The sequence below is a fragment of the Triticum aestivum genome, chromosome 7B (assembly GCF_018294505.1).
Source record: "Triticum aestivum cultivar Chinese Spring chromosome 7B, IWGSC CS RefSeq v2.1, whole genome shotgun sequence".
Taxonomy (NCBI): Eukaryota; Viridiplantae; Streptophyta; class Magnoliopsida; order Poales; family Poaceae; genus Triticum; species Triticum aestivum.
Window position 1 is genome coordinate 416,075,795 of NC_057813.1, and position 15,187 is coordinate 416,090,981.

Here is a 15,187-nt window from a genome sequence, read left to right on the forward strand (position 1 = left end):
AGCGGAACTGCCCCAAATACTTAGCGGATAAGAAGGCCGGCAACACCAAAGGTATATTTGATATACATGTGATTGATGTGTACCTTACCAGTACTCGTAGTAACTCCTGGGTATTTGATACCGGTGCCGTTGCTCATATTTGTAACTCACAGCAGGAGCTGCGGAATAAACGGAGACTGGCAAAGGACGAGGTGACGATGCGCGTCGGGAATGGTTCCAAAGTCGATGTGATCGCCGTCGGCACGCTGCCTCTACATTTACCTACGGGATTAGTTTTGAACCTCAATAATTGTTATTTAGTGCCAAGTTTGAGCATGAACATTGTATCTGGATCTCGTTTAATACGAGATGGCTACTCATTTAAGTCTGAGAATAATGGTTGTTCGATTTATATGAGAGATATGTTTTATGGTCATGCTCCGATGGTCAATGGTTTATTCTTAATGAATCTCGAGCGTAATATTACACATGTTCATAGTGTAGATGCCAAAAGATTTAAAGTTGATAACGATAGTCCCACATACTTGTGGCACTGCCGCCTTGGTCACATTGGTGTCAAGCGCATGAAGAAGCTCCATGCTGATGGACTTTTAGAGTCTCTTGATTATGAATCATTTGACACGTGCGAACCCTGCCTCTTAGGTAAAATGACCAAGACTCCGTTCTCCGGAACAATGGAGCGAGCAACCAACTTGTTGGAAATCATACATACCGATGTGTGCGGTCCAATGAGCGTTGAGGCTCGCGGAGGATATCGTTATGTTCTCACTCTCACAGATGACTTGAGTAGATATGGGTATGTCTACTTAATGAAACACAAGTCTGAGACCTTTGAAAAGTTCAAGGAATTTCAGAATGAGGTAGAGAATCAACGTGACCGAAAGATAAAATTCTTACGATCAGATCGTGGAGGAGAATACTTAAGTCACGAATTTGGTACACACTTAAAGAAATGTGGAATCGTTTCACAGCTCACGCTGCCTGGAACACCTCAGCGAAATGGTGTGTCCGAACGTTGTAATCGCACTCTATTGGATATGGTGCGGTCTATGATGTCTCTTACCGATTTACCGCTATCATTTTGGGGATACGCTCTAGAGACAGCTACATTCACTTTAAATAGGGCACCGTCTAAATCCGTTGAGACGACACCGTATGAATTATGGTTTGGAAAGAAACCTAAGCTGTCGTTTCTAAAAGTTTGGGGATGCGAAGCTTATGTCAAGAAACTTCAACCTGAAAAGCTCGAACCCAAGTCGGAAAAATGCGTATTCATAGGATACCCTAAGGAAACTGTAGGGTATACCTTCTACTTAAGATCCGAAGGCAAGATCTTTGTTGCCAAGAACGGATGTTTTCTGGAGAAAGAGTTTCTCTCAAAAGAAGTAAGTGGGAGGAAAGTAGAACTCGATGAAGTACTACCTCTTGAGCGGGTTAGTGACGTAGCACAGGAAACCATTCCTGTGATGCCCACACCAACTGAAGAGGAAAACCATGATGATGATCAAGGTACTTCGGATCAAGTTACTGCTGAACTTCGTAGGTCCACAAGGACACGTTCCGCACCAGAGTGGTACGGCAACCCTGTCCTGGAAATCATGTTGTTAGACAACAATGAACCTTCGAACTATGAAGAAGCAATGACGGGCCCGGATTCCAACAAATGGCTTGAAGCCATGAAATCCGAGATAGAATCCATGTATGAAAACAAAGTATGGACTTTGACAGACTTGCCCGATGATCGGCGAGCGATAGAAAACAAATGGATCTTTAAGAAGAAGACGGACGCGGATGGTAATGTTACCATCTATAAAGCTCGACTTGTCGCTAAGGGTTATCGACAGGTTCAAGGGATTGACTACGACGAGACATTCTCTCCCGTAGCGAAGCTAAAGTCCGTCCGAATCATGTTAGCAATTGCCGCATACTATGATTATGAGATATGGCAGATGGACGTCAAAACAGCATTCCTTAACGGGCATCTTAAGGAAGAACTGTATATGATGCAGCCGGAAGGTTTTGTCGATCCTCAGAACGCTAACAAAGTATGCAAGCTCCAGCGATCCATTTATGGACTGATGCAAGCATCTCGGAGTTAGAACATTCGCTTTGATGTGATGATCAAAGCGTTTGGGTTTATGCAGACTTATGGAGAAGCCTGCGTTTACAAGAAAGTGAGTGGGAGCTCTGTAGCATTTCTCATATTATATGTAGATGACATACTCCTGATGGGAAATAATATAGAATTTCTGGACAGCATTAAGGCCTACTTGAATAAGTGTTTTTCAATGAAGGACCTTGGAGAAGCTGCTTATATATTAGGCATCAAGATCTATAGAGATAGATCAAGACGCCTCATAGGTCTTTCACAAAGTACATACCTTGATAAGATTTTGAAGAGATTCAGAATGGATCAGTCCAAGAAGGGGTTCTTGCCTATGTTACAAGGTATGAGACTGAGCTCAGCTCAGTCACCGACCACGGCAAAAGATAAAGAAGAGATGAGTGTCATCCCCTATGCTTCAGCCATAGGATCTATTATGTATGCCATGCTGTGTACCAGACCCGATGTAAACCTTGCCGTAAGTTTGGTAGCAAGATACCAAAGTAATCCCGGCAAGGAACACTGGACAGCGGTCAAGAATATCCTGAAGTACCTGAAAAGGACAAAGGACATGTTTCTCGTTTATGGAGGAGACGAAGAGCTCGTCGTAAAGGGTTACGTCGACGCTAGCTTTGACTCAGATCCGGATGACTCTAAGTCACAAACCGGATACGTGTATATGTTGAATGGTGGAGCAGTAAGCTGGTGCAGCTGCAAGCAGAGCGTCGTGGCGGGATCTACGTGTGAAGCGGAGTACATGGCAGCCTCGGAGGCAGCACATGAAGCGATTTGGGTGAAGGAGTTCATCACCGACCTAGGAGTCATACCCAATGCGTCGGGGCCGATCAAACTCTTCTGTGACAACACTGGAGCTATTGCCCTCGCAAAGGAGCCCAGGTTTCACAAGAAGACCAGGCACATCAAGCGTCGTTTCAACTCCATCCGTGAAAATGTTCAAGATGGAGACATAGAGATTTGCAAAGTGCACACGGATCTGAATGTCGCAGATCCGCTGACTAAACCTCTCTCGCGTGCAAAACATGATCAACACCAGAACTCTATGGGTGTTCGATTCATCACAATGTAACTAGATTAGTGACTCTAGTGCAAGTGGGAGACTGTTGGAAATATGCCCTAGAGGCAATAATAAAAGTATTATTATATTTCATTGTTCATGATAATTGTCTTGTATTCATGCTATAACTGTATTATCCGGAAATCGTAATACACGTGTGAATACTTAGACCACACTATGTCCCTGGTAAGCCTCTAGTTAACCAGCTCGTTGTGATCAACAGATAGTCATGGTTTCCTGACTATGGACATTGGATGTCATTGATAACGGGATCACATCATTAGGAGAATGATGTGATGGACAAGACCCAATCCTAAGCATAGCATAAAAGATCGTGTAGTTCGTTTTGCTAGAGCTTTGCAAGTGTCAAGTATCTCTTCCTTCGACCATGAGATCGTGTAACTCCCGGATACCGTAAGAATGCCTTGGGTGTGCCAAACGTCACAACGTAACTGGGTGACTATAAAGGTGCATTACAGGTATCTCCGAAAGTAGCTGTTGGGTTGACACGGATCGAGACTGGGATTTGTCACTCCGTATGACGGAGAGGTATCTCTGGGCCCACTCGGCAATGCATCATCATAATGAGCTCAAAGTGACCAAGGTGTTGGACACGGGATCATGCATTACGGTACGAGTAAAGTGACTTGCCGGGAACGAGACTGAACAAGGTATTGGGATACCGACGATCAAGTCTCGGGCAAGTAACGTACCGATTGGCAAAGGGAATTGTATACAGGGTTTGATCGAATCCTCGACATAGTGGTTCATCCGATGACAACATCGAGGAGCATGTGGGAGCCATCATGGGTATCCAGATCCCGCTGATGGTTATTGACTAAGAGAGTCTCGGTCATGTCTACATGTCTCCCGAACCCGTAGGGTCTACACACTTAAGGTTCAGTCACGCTAGGGTTGTAGGGATATGTATATGCAGTAACCCGAATGTTGTTCGGAGTCCCGGATGAGATCCCGGACGTCACGAGGAGTTCCGGAATGGTCCGGAGGTAAAGATTTATATATGGGAAGTCCTGTTTCGGGCATCGGGACAAGTTTCGGGGTTATCGGTATTGTACCGGGACCACCGGAGGGGTCCCGGGGGCCCACCGGGTGGGGCCACCCATTCCCGGGGGCCACATGGGCTGTAGGGGGTGCGCCTTGGCCTACATGGGCCAAGGGCACCAGCCCCACAAGGCCCATGCGCCTAGGGTTTCCAAGGGGGAGGAGTCCTACTAGTGGAAGGCACCTCCTAGGTGCCTTGGGGGGGAGGGAATCCCCCCCTTGGCCGCCGCACCCCCTAGGAGATTTGATCTCCTAGGGCCGGACACCCCCCCTTGGCACCCCTATATATAGTGGGGGGAGAGGAGGGACTTCATACCTTGTGCCCTGGCCTTTGGTTGCCTCCTTCTCCCTCCCCAACACCTCCTCCAACTCCATAGCGCTTAGCGAAGCTCTGCCGGAGTACTGCAGCTCCACCAACACCACGCCGTCGTGCTGCTGCTAGTGCCATCTCCCTCAACCTCTCCTCCCTTCCTTGCTGGATCAAGAAGGAGGAGACGTGGCTGTTTCCGTACGTGTGTTGAACGCGGAGGTGCCGTCCGTTCGGCGCAGGTCATCGGTGATTTGAATCACGTCGAGTACGACTACATCATCACCTTGCAAGCTTCCGCACGCGATCTACAAGTGGTATGTAGATGCAAACTCTCTCTCCCTAGACTCGTTGCTTAGATGAACTCATAGATGGATCTTGGTGAAACCGTAGGAAAAATTTTAATTTTCTGCAACGTTCCCCAACACGTGCGTGTCTTGGGTGGATCTCAACTACGACTATGTTTGCGGAGTGCTGCTGCGGCGACAGTGTAGTCAACTTGGGCGGTGTGGCCCCAATCCGGTGGTGAGGGATGGATGTGTGCGGCGATCGGGAAGAAATTCCTGCCCATACTCGGTCGATGCTGGCGGCGACAACGCCCGTGGGTGTCGTTCCCCTCCATGAAGGCGTTGCCAAGGTGTGTCAGCATCTCCCTCGCTCGCTCCTAGGATTGGTTGTGGTCTTCGGGCGAAAGCCTAGGTTCGGAGTTGAACCGGCGCTATGGCGTCGTTTTTAACGTCGCTACTTTGTTGGGAGCATCGCGCTTGATGACACGGTCTTGATGTCCCATGTTGCTTTACTTTCGGTGCTCATCGTTGTCCAAGGTGATCTTCAGTGGCGCTATGTACGTCATCGCCGACAAGTCCAAGACAGTGGCTTTAGTGGATTGACCAAGTCCTGCCATCTACTTGCCACTTCCTTTTCGGCATCAAGGGTGGATGGTGCGTCGACAAGCAAACTCCATCAGAGTTGGTTGGTCTTCTGAGGTGGCTGACATTGATCGAGACGCGGCAATGGTGCTCAGTTTTAACAAGCTCTTTTTGCTTTGTAGTTGTGTTGTTGGAGGTGGTGTTGTCTTTCAGTCGGAGTTGGTGTTGTCTACGCTCGTTGTTCGCAACAAGTTGTAGTATTCTTGTACCTGAAATTCTACCTTCTATAAAAATATGGTACGCATTCGCGTACTCTTGAAAAAAAAAGAGAACTAACAGCTTGACATGTTGACCATTGACTTTGGCAAAAAAAATTAGGAGCCTGGAAAACGTTAAGAAATTTGATCAATAAGTTTGTGAATTTAAAAAGTTCACAAAATACAAAAAATTCACGAACAAAAAAATTCAAAAAATTGAAAAAACCTTTTGAATTTGTTTTTTCACGAAAAAAAGAATTCACGGAGTACAAAAAATTTCAAGATAAAAGCTTGGAAATTTTAATTTATTTTCTTGAAAAAAACAAAAAAAATCATGAATTTGGGAAAAAGTCGATGAATTAGGAAGAAAAGTTCTAAGAATTTGAAAAAACTTCATAACTTTGTAAAAATATATCATGAATTTGAACATAGTTCACGAATTTGAAGATTACTCCATGAATTTGATAACAAAATTGAAAAAAGTTCGTGAATATGGAAAAGTTCATGGAAATAAAAAAAGCAAAGAGAAAAGAGAAAACACGTGAAAAAAAAAAGGAAACATACTCCGTTCCAGATAAACATAAAAATCGCCCTGGAAACTTCTGGAAGATTCCAAAAACCAGGATCATGTGCCGGCCGGAACTGAGCCAAGGGCGTGGGCCACGTAAATATATAACTAGAACTAGCGCTAAAAGCGCTAAATAGCAATCGGGTAGGGGAGCTTCGCCTGAGGGAGGGAGCGCAAGACTAGGCCGGCCCAGCTCGCAGGAGGCAACAATATTGATTCTTTTTTTGTCTTATGCTTTATTTTTTAAAAATTGTTTAAGCTTCCTATTATTCTACAAAAAACAATTTGAAAAACTTCTGCATAAAATATATACACATACTCTACATAAAACATTTAAAAAATGTTAATCTAGCATTTGTAAAATGTTAAATGTGTGTAAAATTCCTATCTCATGTACACAAAAAATGTATAGAAACAATATACAATGTGTCTAAAAAAGTTAGTCATGTAGTTAAAAATTTGTTAATCAAGCATTTGATTTTTTTTGTATATTTCAAAATGTTAAACATGTACATAAGAGTTCCTGATGTATACAAAAATTTAGAGCCTGTATTAAAAAAATTAACATAAAAAACATACATTTTCAAAATGTTGATGTGTATAAAAAAATACTAATCATATATTTGAAAATGTTAACCATGTATAAAAGAATGCTCATGATATATAACCAAAATGTACCATGTGCCTAAAATAAGTAGTCATCAAACACAAAAAATAAAAGAAATACTAATCCTCTACATAATTCTTTAAGCGTGTAATAAAAATATTCTAATATATAGAATTATTCTAAAAGTCGTATTATAAAATCTGTACATAAAAACACAACTTTTTTAATATTGATCGCGTATAGTAAATGTTAATAATATATTAATAAAATGTTCAACGTGTATTAAAAAATGTTGCTGATATACACCGAAAAAGTAAAGTGCGTATGAAAAAATTAGTCATCAAACATATTTAGAAATATTAGTCATGTGTTTGAAAAATGTTAAACATGTATAAGAAAATGTTTCTGTTGTATAAGTAAAACGTAAAAATATGTATGAAAAGCAATCGAGTGTTGTAGAAAAAGGATAGAAACAAGAGAAATTGGTGAAAACCGAAGAAACAGAAGAAAGAAAGAAAAGAAACACCTCAGAAAGTTAGAAAAATGGAAAGCCTAAAGAAAACCATGAAAACCCATGAGATAACAAAGAGAACCAAGTAAAATAAAATAAAACCAAAGAAAACTGATGGAACCTATGAAAGAAACAAAAACAGTGAAAAAAAAAGAAAATAGAATAGTAAAGAAAACCTATAAAAATGGAGAAAGGAATAAACCAACCCAAATAAATATGAAAAAAAAAGAAATAAAAAACCAATGATACGGAATAAAATGAAGAAACTGGTGAAAAAGCATAGGAAAAATACCCTAATAAATCCAGGAATAAACAAAAAAACCAGTGAAAAAACGAAGAAAACCAAAAGAAAAAATAAAGTAACGAAGCGAATGCAATGAGCAAAGGAAGTAAAAGCACGAGTGAAGGAGCGCACAGGAAAGGCCGATCCAATACTGAAGCACGTTAGGAAAGCTTTAGGCGAGACAGTAGATCGTCTCCCATGAAGCGAGGTATAGTTTTTAGCAATCGGATAAGTACAAAGTTCTCACAACTATATATGTTGTTCCTATTTGGACCGGCCATGTAGGTTATTTTTGACCGTTTTGGGAACGTTCCAAAAGTTCAAGTTTTCGCTGCCTTTTTGGGATGGTTTTCATCTGGTTTTCCCGGTCGGATTTTGTTTGCCTTTTTATTTTCCTTCCCTTTTATTCATTTTAAATATCATGTTTTTTCATTTTGGAGAACTTTTTTGAAAATCACAGTTTTTCTTTAATTTTTGTGAATATTTTCTTAGCACGAACCTTTTTCAAATTCCATGAACATTGTTTCCAAATTTATGATTTTTCCAAAATGTGTCATTTTTTCAAATTCGTCAACTTTGTTCAAATTCGTAAACATCTTAAATCCCCGATTTTTTCTAAATCTGCAAACATAATGGCCCATGTAGTCGCGCACGAGCATTGAAAGCGCTGGGGAGGAGGTCTCTTAGGCCTTGTATAATGCTAGATGCTTAGAAAATTAAACCGGATTTTTTTGAAACACTGGTGCCTATTTTTACAGGACAGACGCCTAATTAAACGTCTGTCCTGTATAAATAAGCACCGGTGCTTAAAGAAAGCCTGGTTTATTTGTCCAAGCACCTCTCCTAAGCACCTTGCATTGTACAAGTCCTTAAGCAGCGAATCAAACCTTGAGGCATCACAAATTAGCTAAGGGCATTTTCAATGCAGAGGCGCTTGCGCCATTAAAAAAAGATTAGTTACGAAGCACCGCTGGAGGAGTTTGCCTTTCCAACGCAGGACCGTCAGACCCTCGTCAAAACAAATGCATGCGGGAAAAAAAGATGCAAGCGCCCGGCGACAGGAAAGACATCGATGCCAAAGGAAATCCTGGGATCGACCGGGAATCGAGCGAAACGGCCAGGAAAGAGACCCTGGCGTCTGGGCTAAGCGCCCACGTTGTAGATGCCCTAAGATAAAAGTGATCTTGATCAAATTCCAAATAAGGGAGCGAGGCCCACTACTACCAAACCTGAATCTAGGCGTTTGCCATGGTCTCATCAGAATTTCATCAGAGGGTGCATTTACTAGGCACGATGGACAAGGAGCGACGGCTGCGGCATGCCGTGACCGTGATCAGTATCTGGTGTCATTTTGTTAATAATACAACCAACAGTCAGCTATAAGGAGTTGACATCTCATCTAGAGCCAAGCTTATAGCCGACATGTATTATTGTAAGTTTTAAATTTGCACTATTTTATTAATAGTTGGCCCATCTTACATCCTCACAAAGTGTCTTGGGTCTCGTGTTGCAGCTGATTACCAACCAAGAGTCCGTTTCTATTCTCTCTCCTCCAACTAAGCAAAGATATAATATTTTATTCTTATAGCCTGCTTATGTCATCAATGAAGTCACCGATGTTGCAGTTCTCGAGGCTATGTCATGGCGCGAACCTCAAGCTTTAGCTTTCTGATCTAATGGCGACCCACGCTCTAATTTCTTCTGATAGCAGTTCAGTTATACATTGAAGCCAACTCGGGAGGAGTTCACGCAACTGCGATTAAGGAGTTGAATGCCAGAAAGAATGATTCCGAAGAATGCCGGTTTATCAATGAAAATAGGCTTAATTTCTTTGAAGCCGATAGTTTAGCTAAATTTTCTTTGTATCTTGATTTTGGTAGGCATATGTGGCTTGGTGATCCACATGATTCTATAACAATCCCTCTAAACATCGTTGTGAAATGCGACGAGATTTTCTAAAATAAAAGATAAAAGTCTGCTCATTTTTCATAAGGAAGAACAAAAGAAGTTGACTCCAACTCATGGTTGCATATGTGAGTACATATATTGTGTGATATGTATTGTATTACACGACTCCTAGTACATGAACTACTACTACATTAAATGTCCTGTATTACAGTATATTCGCTTCATTCCACCTTTTTACATGCTGGACATGTTAGTGCATACTGCCATGCACATTTATTGGCAAATCTCACAACGCAACACCTTCACAAGTTTATAGAAGTACTGTTACACACACACACACACACACACACACACACACACACGACAATACACTAGTTGCTGTACCTTATTACTGTGTTCCTGTGGTTATTGTGCCATTTCCGTCGAGCTAATTGATTTTTCATGACGTCGACGCAAGTGCATGCATGCTTAGTTTACCAGCTGGGCTTGTTGACGACCCTGCATGATTTCCTGACCTCGCCGCGGTCACCCTCCTTGAGGTCGATCTGCCCCATCTTCCCCATCCCCTGCGCGAACGCGTAGAAGAAGTAGCCCTGGTTCATGGCGAACATGTTCACCAGCCGCTGCGTCTCCGGCGACTCGTACAGCGTCTGGTCCGAGCTCAGCAGGCCCCTCCGCTGCTGCAGCTCCTTGAAGTAGACGCCGTCGAAGGCCGTGCTCGTCCGGTCGAACGTCGCCGACGCCGAGTCCCCGCCCTTGCTGCACGTGGCCGCCAGCGACGACGCGAACCCGGCGTCCAGCGTGGACGCCTCGAACTTGAGGCGGGGCGTGAACGACGGGCAGTGCGCCACGCCCAGGGTGTGCCCGCCGGAGAGCGCCACCATGTCCTGCACGTTGAAGCCGTGGGTGCCGAAGAGGGTGATGAGCGCCGAGGCGTTGAGGAACGGCGACGGGAGCGCGGTCAGCGTGTCGGTGTCGACGGAGCGTCTCCCGTCGCGCCGGCCCTGGGGCACGTCGTAGTAGGGGCCGCCGACCATGAGCACGGCGTCCCTGGCGGCCAGCGCGAGGATGTCGGCGCAGGTGACGACGCCGGGGCACTGAGCCTCGAGGGTGTCCTTGATCTTGTCGATCACCTCGAACCCGCGCAGGCTCTTGTTCGCCAGCGCGTCCTTCTCCGCCTTGCTGCCCGGCGCCGCGTCCAGAAGCACGGACGCGTCGCATCCCTGCACGCCATGGGTCGATGAACCATCATCAAATTAAATGGACAGCGAGCATAGATCAAGCGTGCACCATGAGATCCAGCAATACGTACCTGGACGAAGCAGTCATGGAAGTGGAGCCGAAGGAGGCCGGCGGCGAGGGTGGGGTCGCCCATGACGGCCTCACTCACGACGCTCCGGACGATGTACTCGGCGAACGGGCAGTTCATGCCGTAGTAGTCCATGCTGAGCGCGGCGACGCCGGGCCCCGCCAGGGCCACGGCCACCTCGACGAGGATCAAGAGCTTCACAAGGTTCTTGACAGCACCCATCTTAATTGGCTCAGTGATCGACGCTAACTTGCTAAGTACTGTGCTCGAGTGATCGATGACAGGAACAACAAGAAGAAGAGACGAGTGAGCGCTGAGCACACATGCTATAGGAGTGCAGCGTGAGCCGGTATTTATAGCCGTAGCATGCATGTACGTGCATGATTGATTGGGTTGTGTTGTGTGTGACCTAGAGTAGCACTAGTTTAACGTATGTAATGGAACATAGTGCAGTACATGGATGAACCCAAAAACAGGGCACTACTAAGAATAGTGAGATGTTCTGCCTAAGTCAAAAATCTCTCAGACTCGACCGGTCACCAATTCACCATGCATGCGCTAGTGGTACGAGTATAGTACTGTTCAGTTTTTACGTCCAGCCGGATCCCAAAATACTTAAGCGGGTAATTCTCAAAATAAAATAAAAAATACAAGCGGATATCCACCGTATTTTTTCATCCAATGGTCGCTGCATTTTAATTTGCACATATATTGACATAACTATAATTATATTTAATATAACAAGTTTTAGACAATTATAGGGCACATCAACAAAGAACAGAACATAACAAATTATTTGCTATGGCAATGTTGTGTAGATATAGGCTCTTGAACGAGACATCAGACTGACAACCAAAACTTTTTTGCTTTAGCTATTCCTCAATGTTGCCTGATATTTTCAAAAGAAAAATCAGTCATTTCTTCACAGCTAGAGTACTCTACCAATTTCCCAGCTAAGCACAAAATGTGCCAACATAACAACACCCTCAAGAGGGTGGTACACGGGAACTATGCTTCGGTCCGGACCTCTGCTCATGATGCGGACCCAAAACTAGTCGAGTGCGTGATGGCGGACGTTCGACACGTGGAGGGAGATCCTCTCCACCCTTGATCACCGAGCGGCCCAGTTGGAGATATAAAATCCTTCCCTCGCCCCATTCTTTACCTAGATACGACCCTCTCCCATTCCTGGACAGTGCCAAAAAAAGCCTAGACCTAGTCCTCCGCCTTCCTTCCAGTGGGAAGGGAAGGTTCGAGTCGACCCCGTAGTTATTTTAGAAAAATGACCCCTATGACCCGCTTAATGGGAATTGGATCCTTTATGGTATTAAGAAAGAAAATTGGAAATTGTCTCCTGGCTTACTAGCAAGTATATCTTACAAGTTACTAATGTGTTTGATGTTGACAAAAATGTGTTTGGGGGTCTCCTAACTATGTATGGTGCTGCAGATGATGAGAATAAAGATGAACTCTTAACTGATCTATCAGTTTTTTGTAGTCATATGACTATAGCTTACATTGTAGGTGGATATTTAACACCCTTAAGCATTATAGTTGACCATCGCTTACATTGTAGGTGGATAGTTACATGGTTAAGGCGTCTAGGGATGCGATAGTGGGCACTGCAGCCAACCAGCATGCCCTGGGACCCAAGACGAGAAGGCGGACTACTGGTGGTAAGAAAGGTGGCAAGGGCGCTACTAGCCGACCGGTTGAGAAGATCTAGATCCACGCTAATAAATCCTCATGATCTAGCAAACTAGAGGGTCATCGTTCTTAATGGTGGTCATACCATGTGGTGGATGAACCCATCCTTGATATAATCGCCCCCTCGCGTTAGAAATGAGGATTCAATACAACGGGGTTCTCTATAGGGAGAAGCTTGCTACCACGCCAGGAGATTGGTAACAATCGGTTTTCATGGTGCAGGTCTCAATGAGTTGTGACTTGGTTGACAAATTCCCCACAAACAAGTTCTATCTGCTTTTCAAGGAGATCTTCAACTTGTTCCTCCTATACTGGCTCGAGGGCTCCTTACTCCACCTATGGGCATTCATCAAGCTACAATGTCTAGACTCGACGACGTAAGGGATTTTGCGGTAGCAGACCCCTACCACACCACATGCACGAGAACAACCTACGCAACCGTAAGGGGTGTGAAATTGCGAAGAGGTACATTTCCTACTTCATGATTGTCAATAAGGAGAAGGGGTGCCTTCTCATTCCCTACCGTCATGAGTAAGTTACTCGCTAGCCACATTATGATTTCGTAAATTTCATTATGCTGGCATGTTCCAAGGTTAATTTAAGGATAATTAGTCTATTGAATTGTATCCGCATGAACCGCTACATCCTCATCATTGTATCCCTGAAGAGGGCGAAGACATGTTTCTTGGATTTGACGAGGAGCATGAAGAAAGACTACACAAACCTCGAGGATGTGTAGATGAAGCTCTCTTTGAACTAACATTTAGGGGCGGAATCATCAGACCTGGGATGCATAAAAAGAACAGAAATGACATGCCACACTTCATCCACAAAACCGACTTTTGTTGCATGCAGCAACCACAAAACAATGTGACACTACAAGAAATATATCAACTTGTGACCACCACTATTGGTCACTGAAAGGTCACAAATTTCCATTTACGACCTTTTTGTGACCAAAAACAGAAGGTCAAAAGCTGGCCGTCGTAAACTGACTATAGCGACCTTTCTTCTGGAATGGTCAAAGACGTTTACGACCAAAATATTCCTACTGTGGCGTTTTGGTCACTAGCAATCTCCCCAGGCCACGTAGGCATCCACCGTGGCAATCTGATGTGGCACAAGATTCAGCCCAGTCCAATTCGATTTTCTACATGGGCCGAGCCCAACAATTCGGCCTTTTTACTGTATTTTTTCCTGTGCTTTTATTAGCTACATGAGTCTGGCCCAACAATTCAGCCTTATTGATTTCTTTGCGTGGCCCTTTTAACAGGGGATTTTCTTTTTGATCATGTATTTTTCTGGCCCATTTCTTTGCTGGGCCTCTCATGTTCTTCCCTCAAAAATAATTCTCCAATATAACTTGGGCCTAGCCCAGTTCCGAAAAAATTGATCCAATCCAAAAAAAATTATTATGCCATTGACATTATAACACATCACCACATCACCACAAGTTCTGGTACATTTTCAAAGCAACGTGCAATGTTATTATATTACAACCATTCATTCCAGCAATACTATTTGAGGCTGGCTGGCTGAGCTACTACTGACTGACTGCGGGCTAACTAAGTTTTTACAAACAAAAAACAAACGCTACTGCATTTGCATGGCGCTGCTAAAATACTCCAGGATCATGAATCACAATAGAACTAGCCTATCTGGTACTTCACAGCAACCAAACATGTAATCTGCTTAATGGAAAGATTTCTTCTCCAAGTCTCGCTTCTCCCTTAGCAAGCAATGACAGGCTGATGCAAAACATCTGAGCATTCAAAAGAGAGCAAAAGGTAAGTCACTGATAGAATACAGAGTACTTTTAAAATAAAAAGTGAAGATACACCAGTATATTATCATTCTACTTATTATTATTATTAACCAGATCATTCTACTTATCCAGAATATGGTTATTGATCAAAATTGGGAATTGAATTGGCACATATGACAAACTTAGCAGCAAACGAGCATGGAATGTTTCACATACACGACAAGATTTAAAAACCATCATTCAAAGTTACAGTAGATCGAAGTTCCATTTGAGTATATGGAATAACATTCATATTCAATCAATAGTACCTATTAAACTACCAGGTGCGGACACTAGCTATTCATCTTGCCATCTGCTGTAACAAAGCAACTATGTCAAAGTTAATTATGTGTATGTCACATGATACATGCATCAGGCATAAGGACATTAAGCATCAGGCCCATATCGGTTCAGCAAGACAGAGTACATACGTTGGTGTCAATGCAATGGATGGGGCTGCAGTTGAACACTTGAACATATGGTCCGCATCATCGTTGACGCTGGACGTCGCATGTACTTGTCCATTTAGAAGTATGCCATGAAAGATGTTACACAAGCAAGTATTAGCATAAAGTAGAGCTTCTACAGTACATGCAAGCTTTAGATATGAAGGACCAAGCAAACTATTCTGGAAAATATCTAAAGTTACAGAAAAGCATGTATTTCATTCTGGAAAATATCTGAGCTTAAAGGAACCAGAAATAAAATTTAAAGCACATCAACCTTAACACTAAAAGAAAGTGCACAGAACTAAGCTCATCTATTTCATTGTTTCATACAGGAAGTAGGTGACACAAGAGGCTGCAACAGTTGAGT

General features: G+C 43.5%; 1 protein-coding gene across 1 annotated transcript; it reads right to left on the reverse strand.

The window, feature by feature from the left end:
* Positions 1–9,735: 9,735 nt before the first annotated feature.
* LOC123160071 (peroxidase 47) lies at positions 9,736–11,170 on the reverse strand. The gene is made up of 2 exons (XM_044577892.1): positions 10,864–11,170; positions 9,736–10,774 (listed from the first exon to the last, which is right to left on the reverse strand). Exons 1-2 carry the CDS (start codon positions 11,080–11,082, stop codon positions 10,025–10,027), a joined length of 969 nt encoding a protein of 322 aa, XP_044433827.1. The 5' UTR covers positions 11,083–11,170; the 3' UTR covers positions 9,736–10,024.
* Positions 11,171–15,187: the final 4,017 nt, after the last annotated feature.

Excerpts from the sequence above, each read along its gene's own strand:
- LOC123160071 (XM_044577892.1), bottom strand. The coding sequence starts at position 11,082 with ATGGGTGCTGTCAAGAACCTTGTGAAGCTCTTGATCCTCGTCGAGGTG. Across the intron at positions 10,775-10,863 it reads TCCATGACTGCTTCGTCCAG|GGATGCGACGCGTCCGTGCT; the intron begins GTACGTATTGCT and ends CATGGCGTGCAG.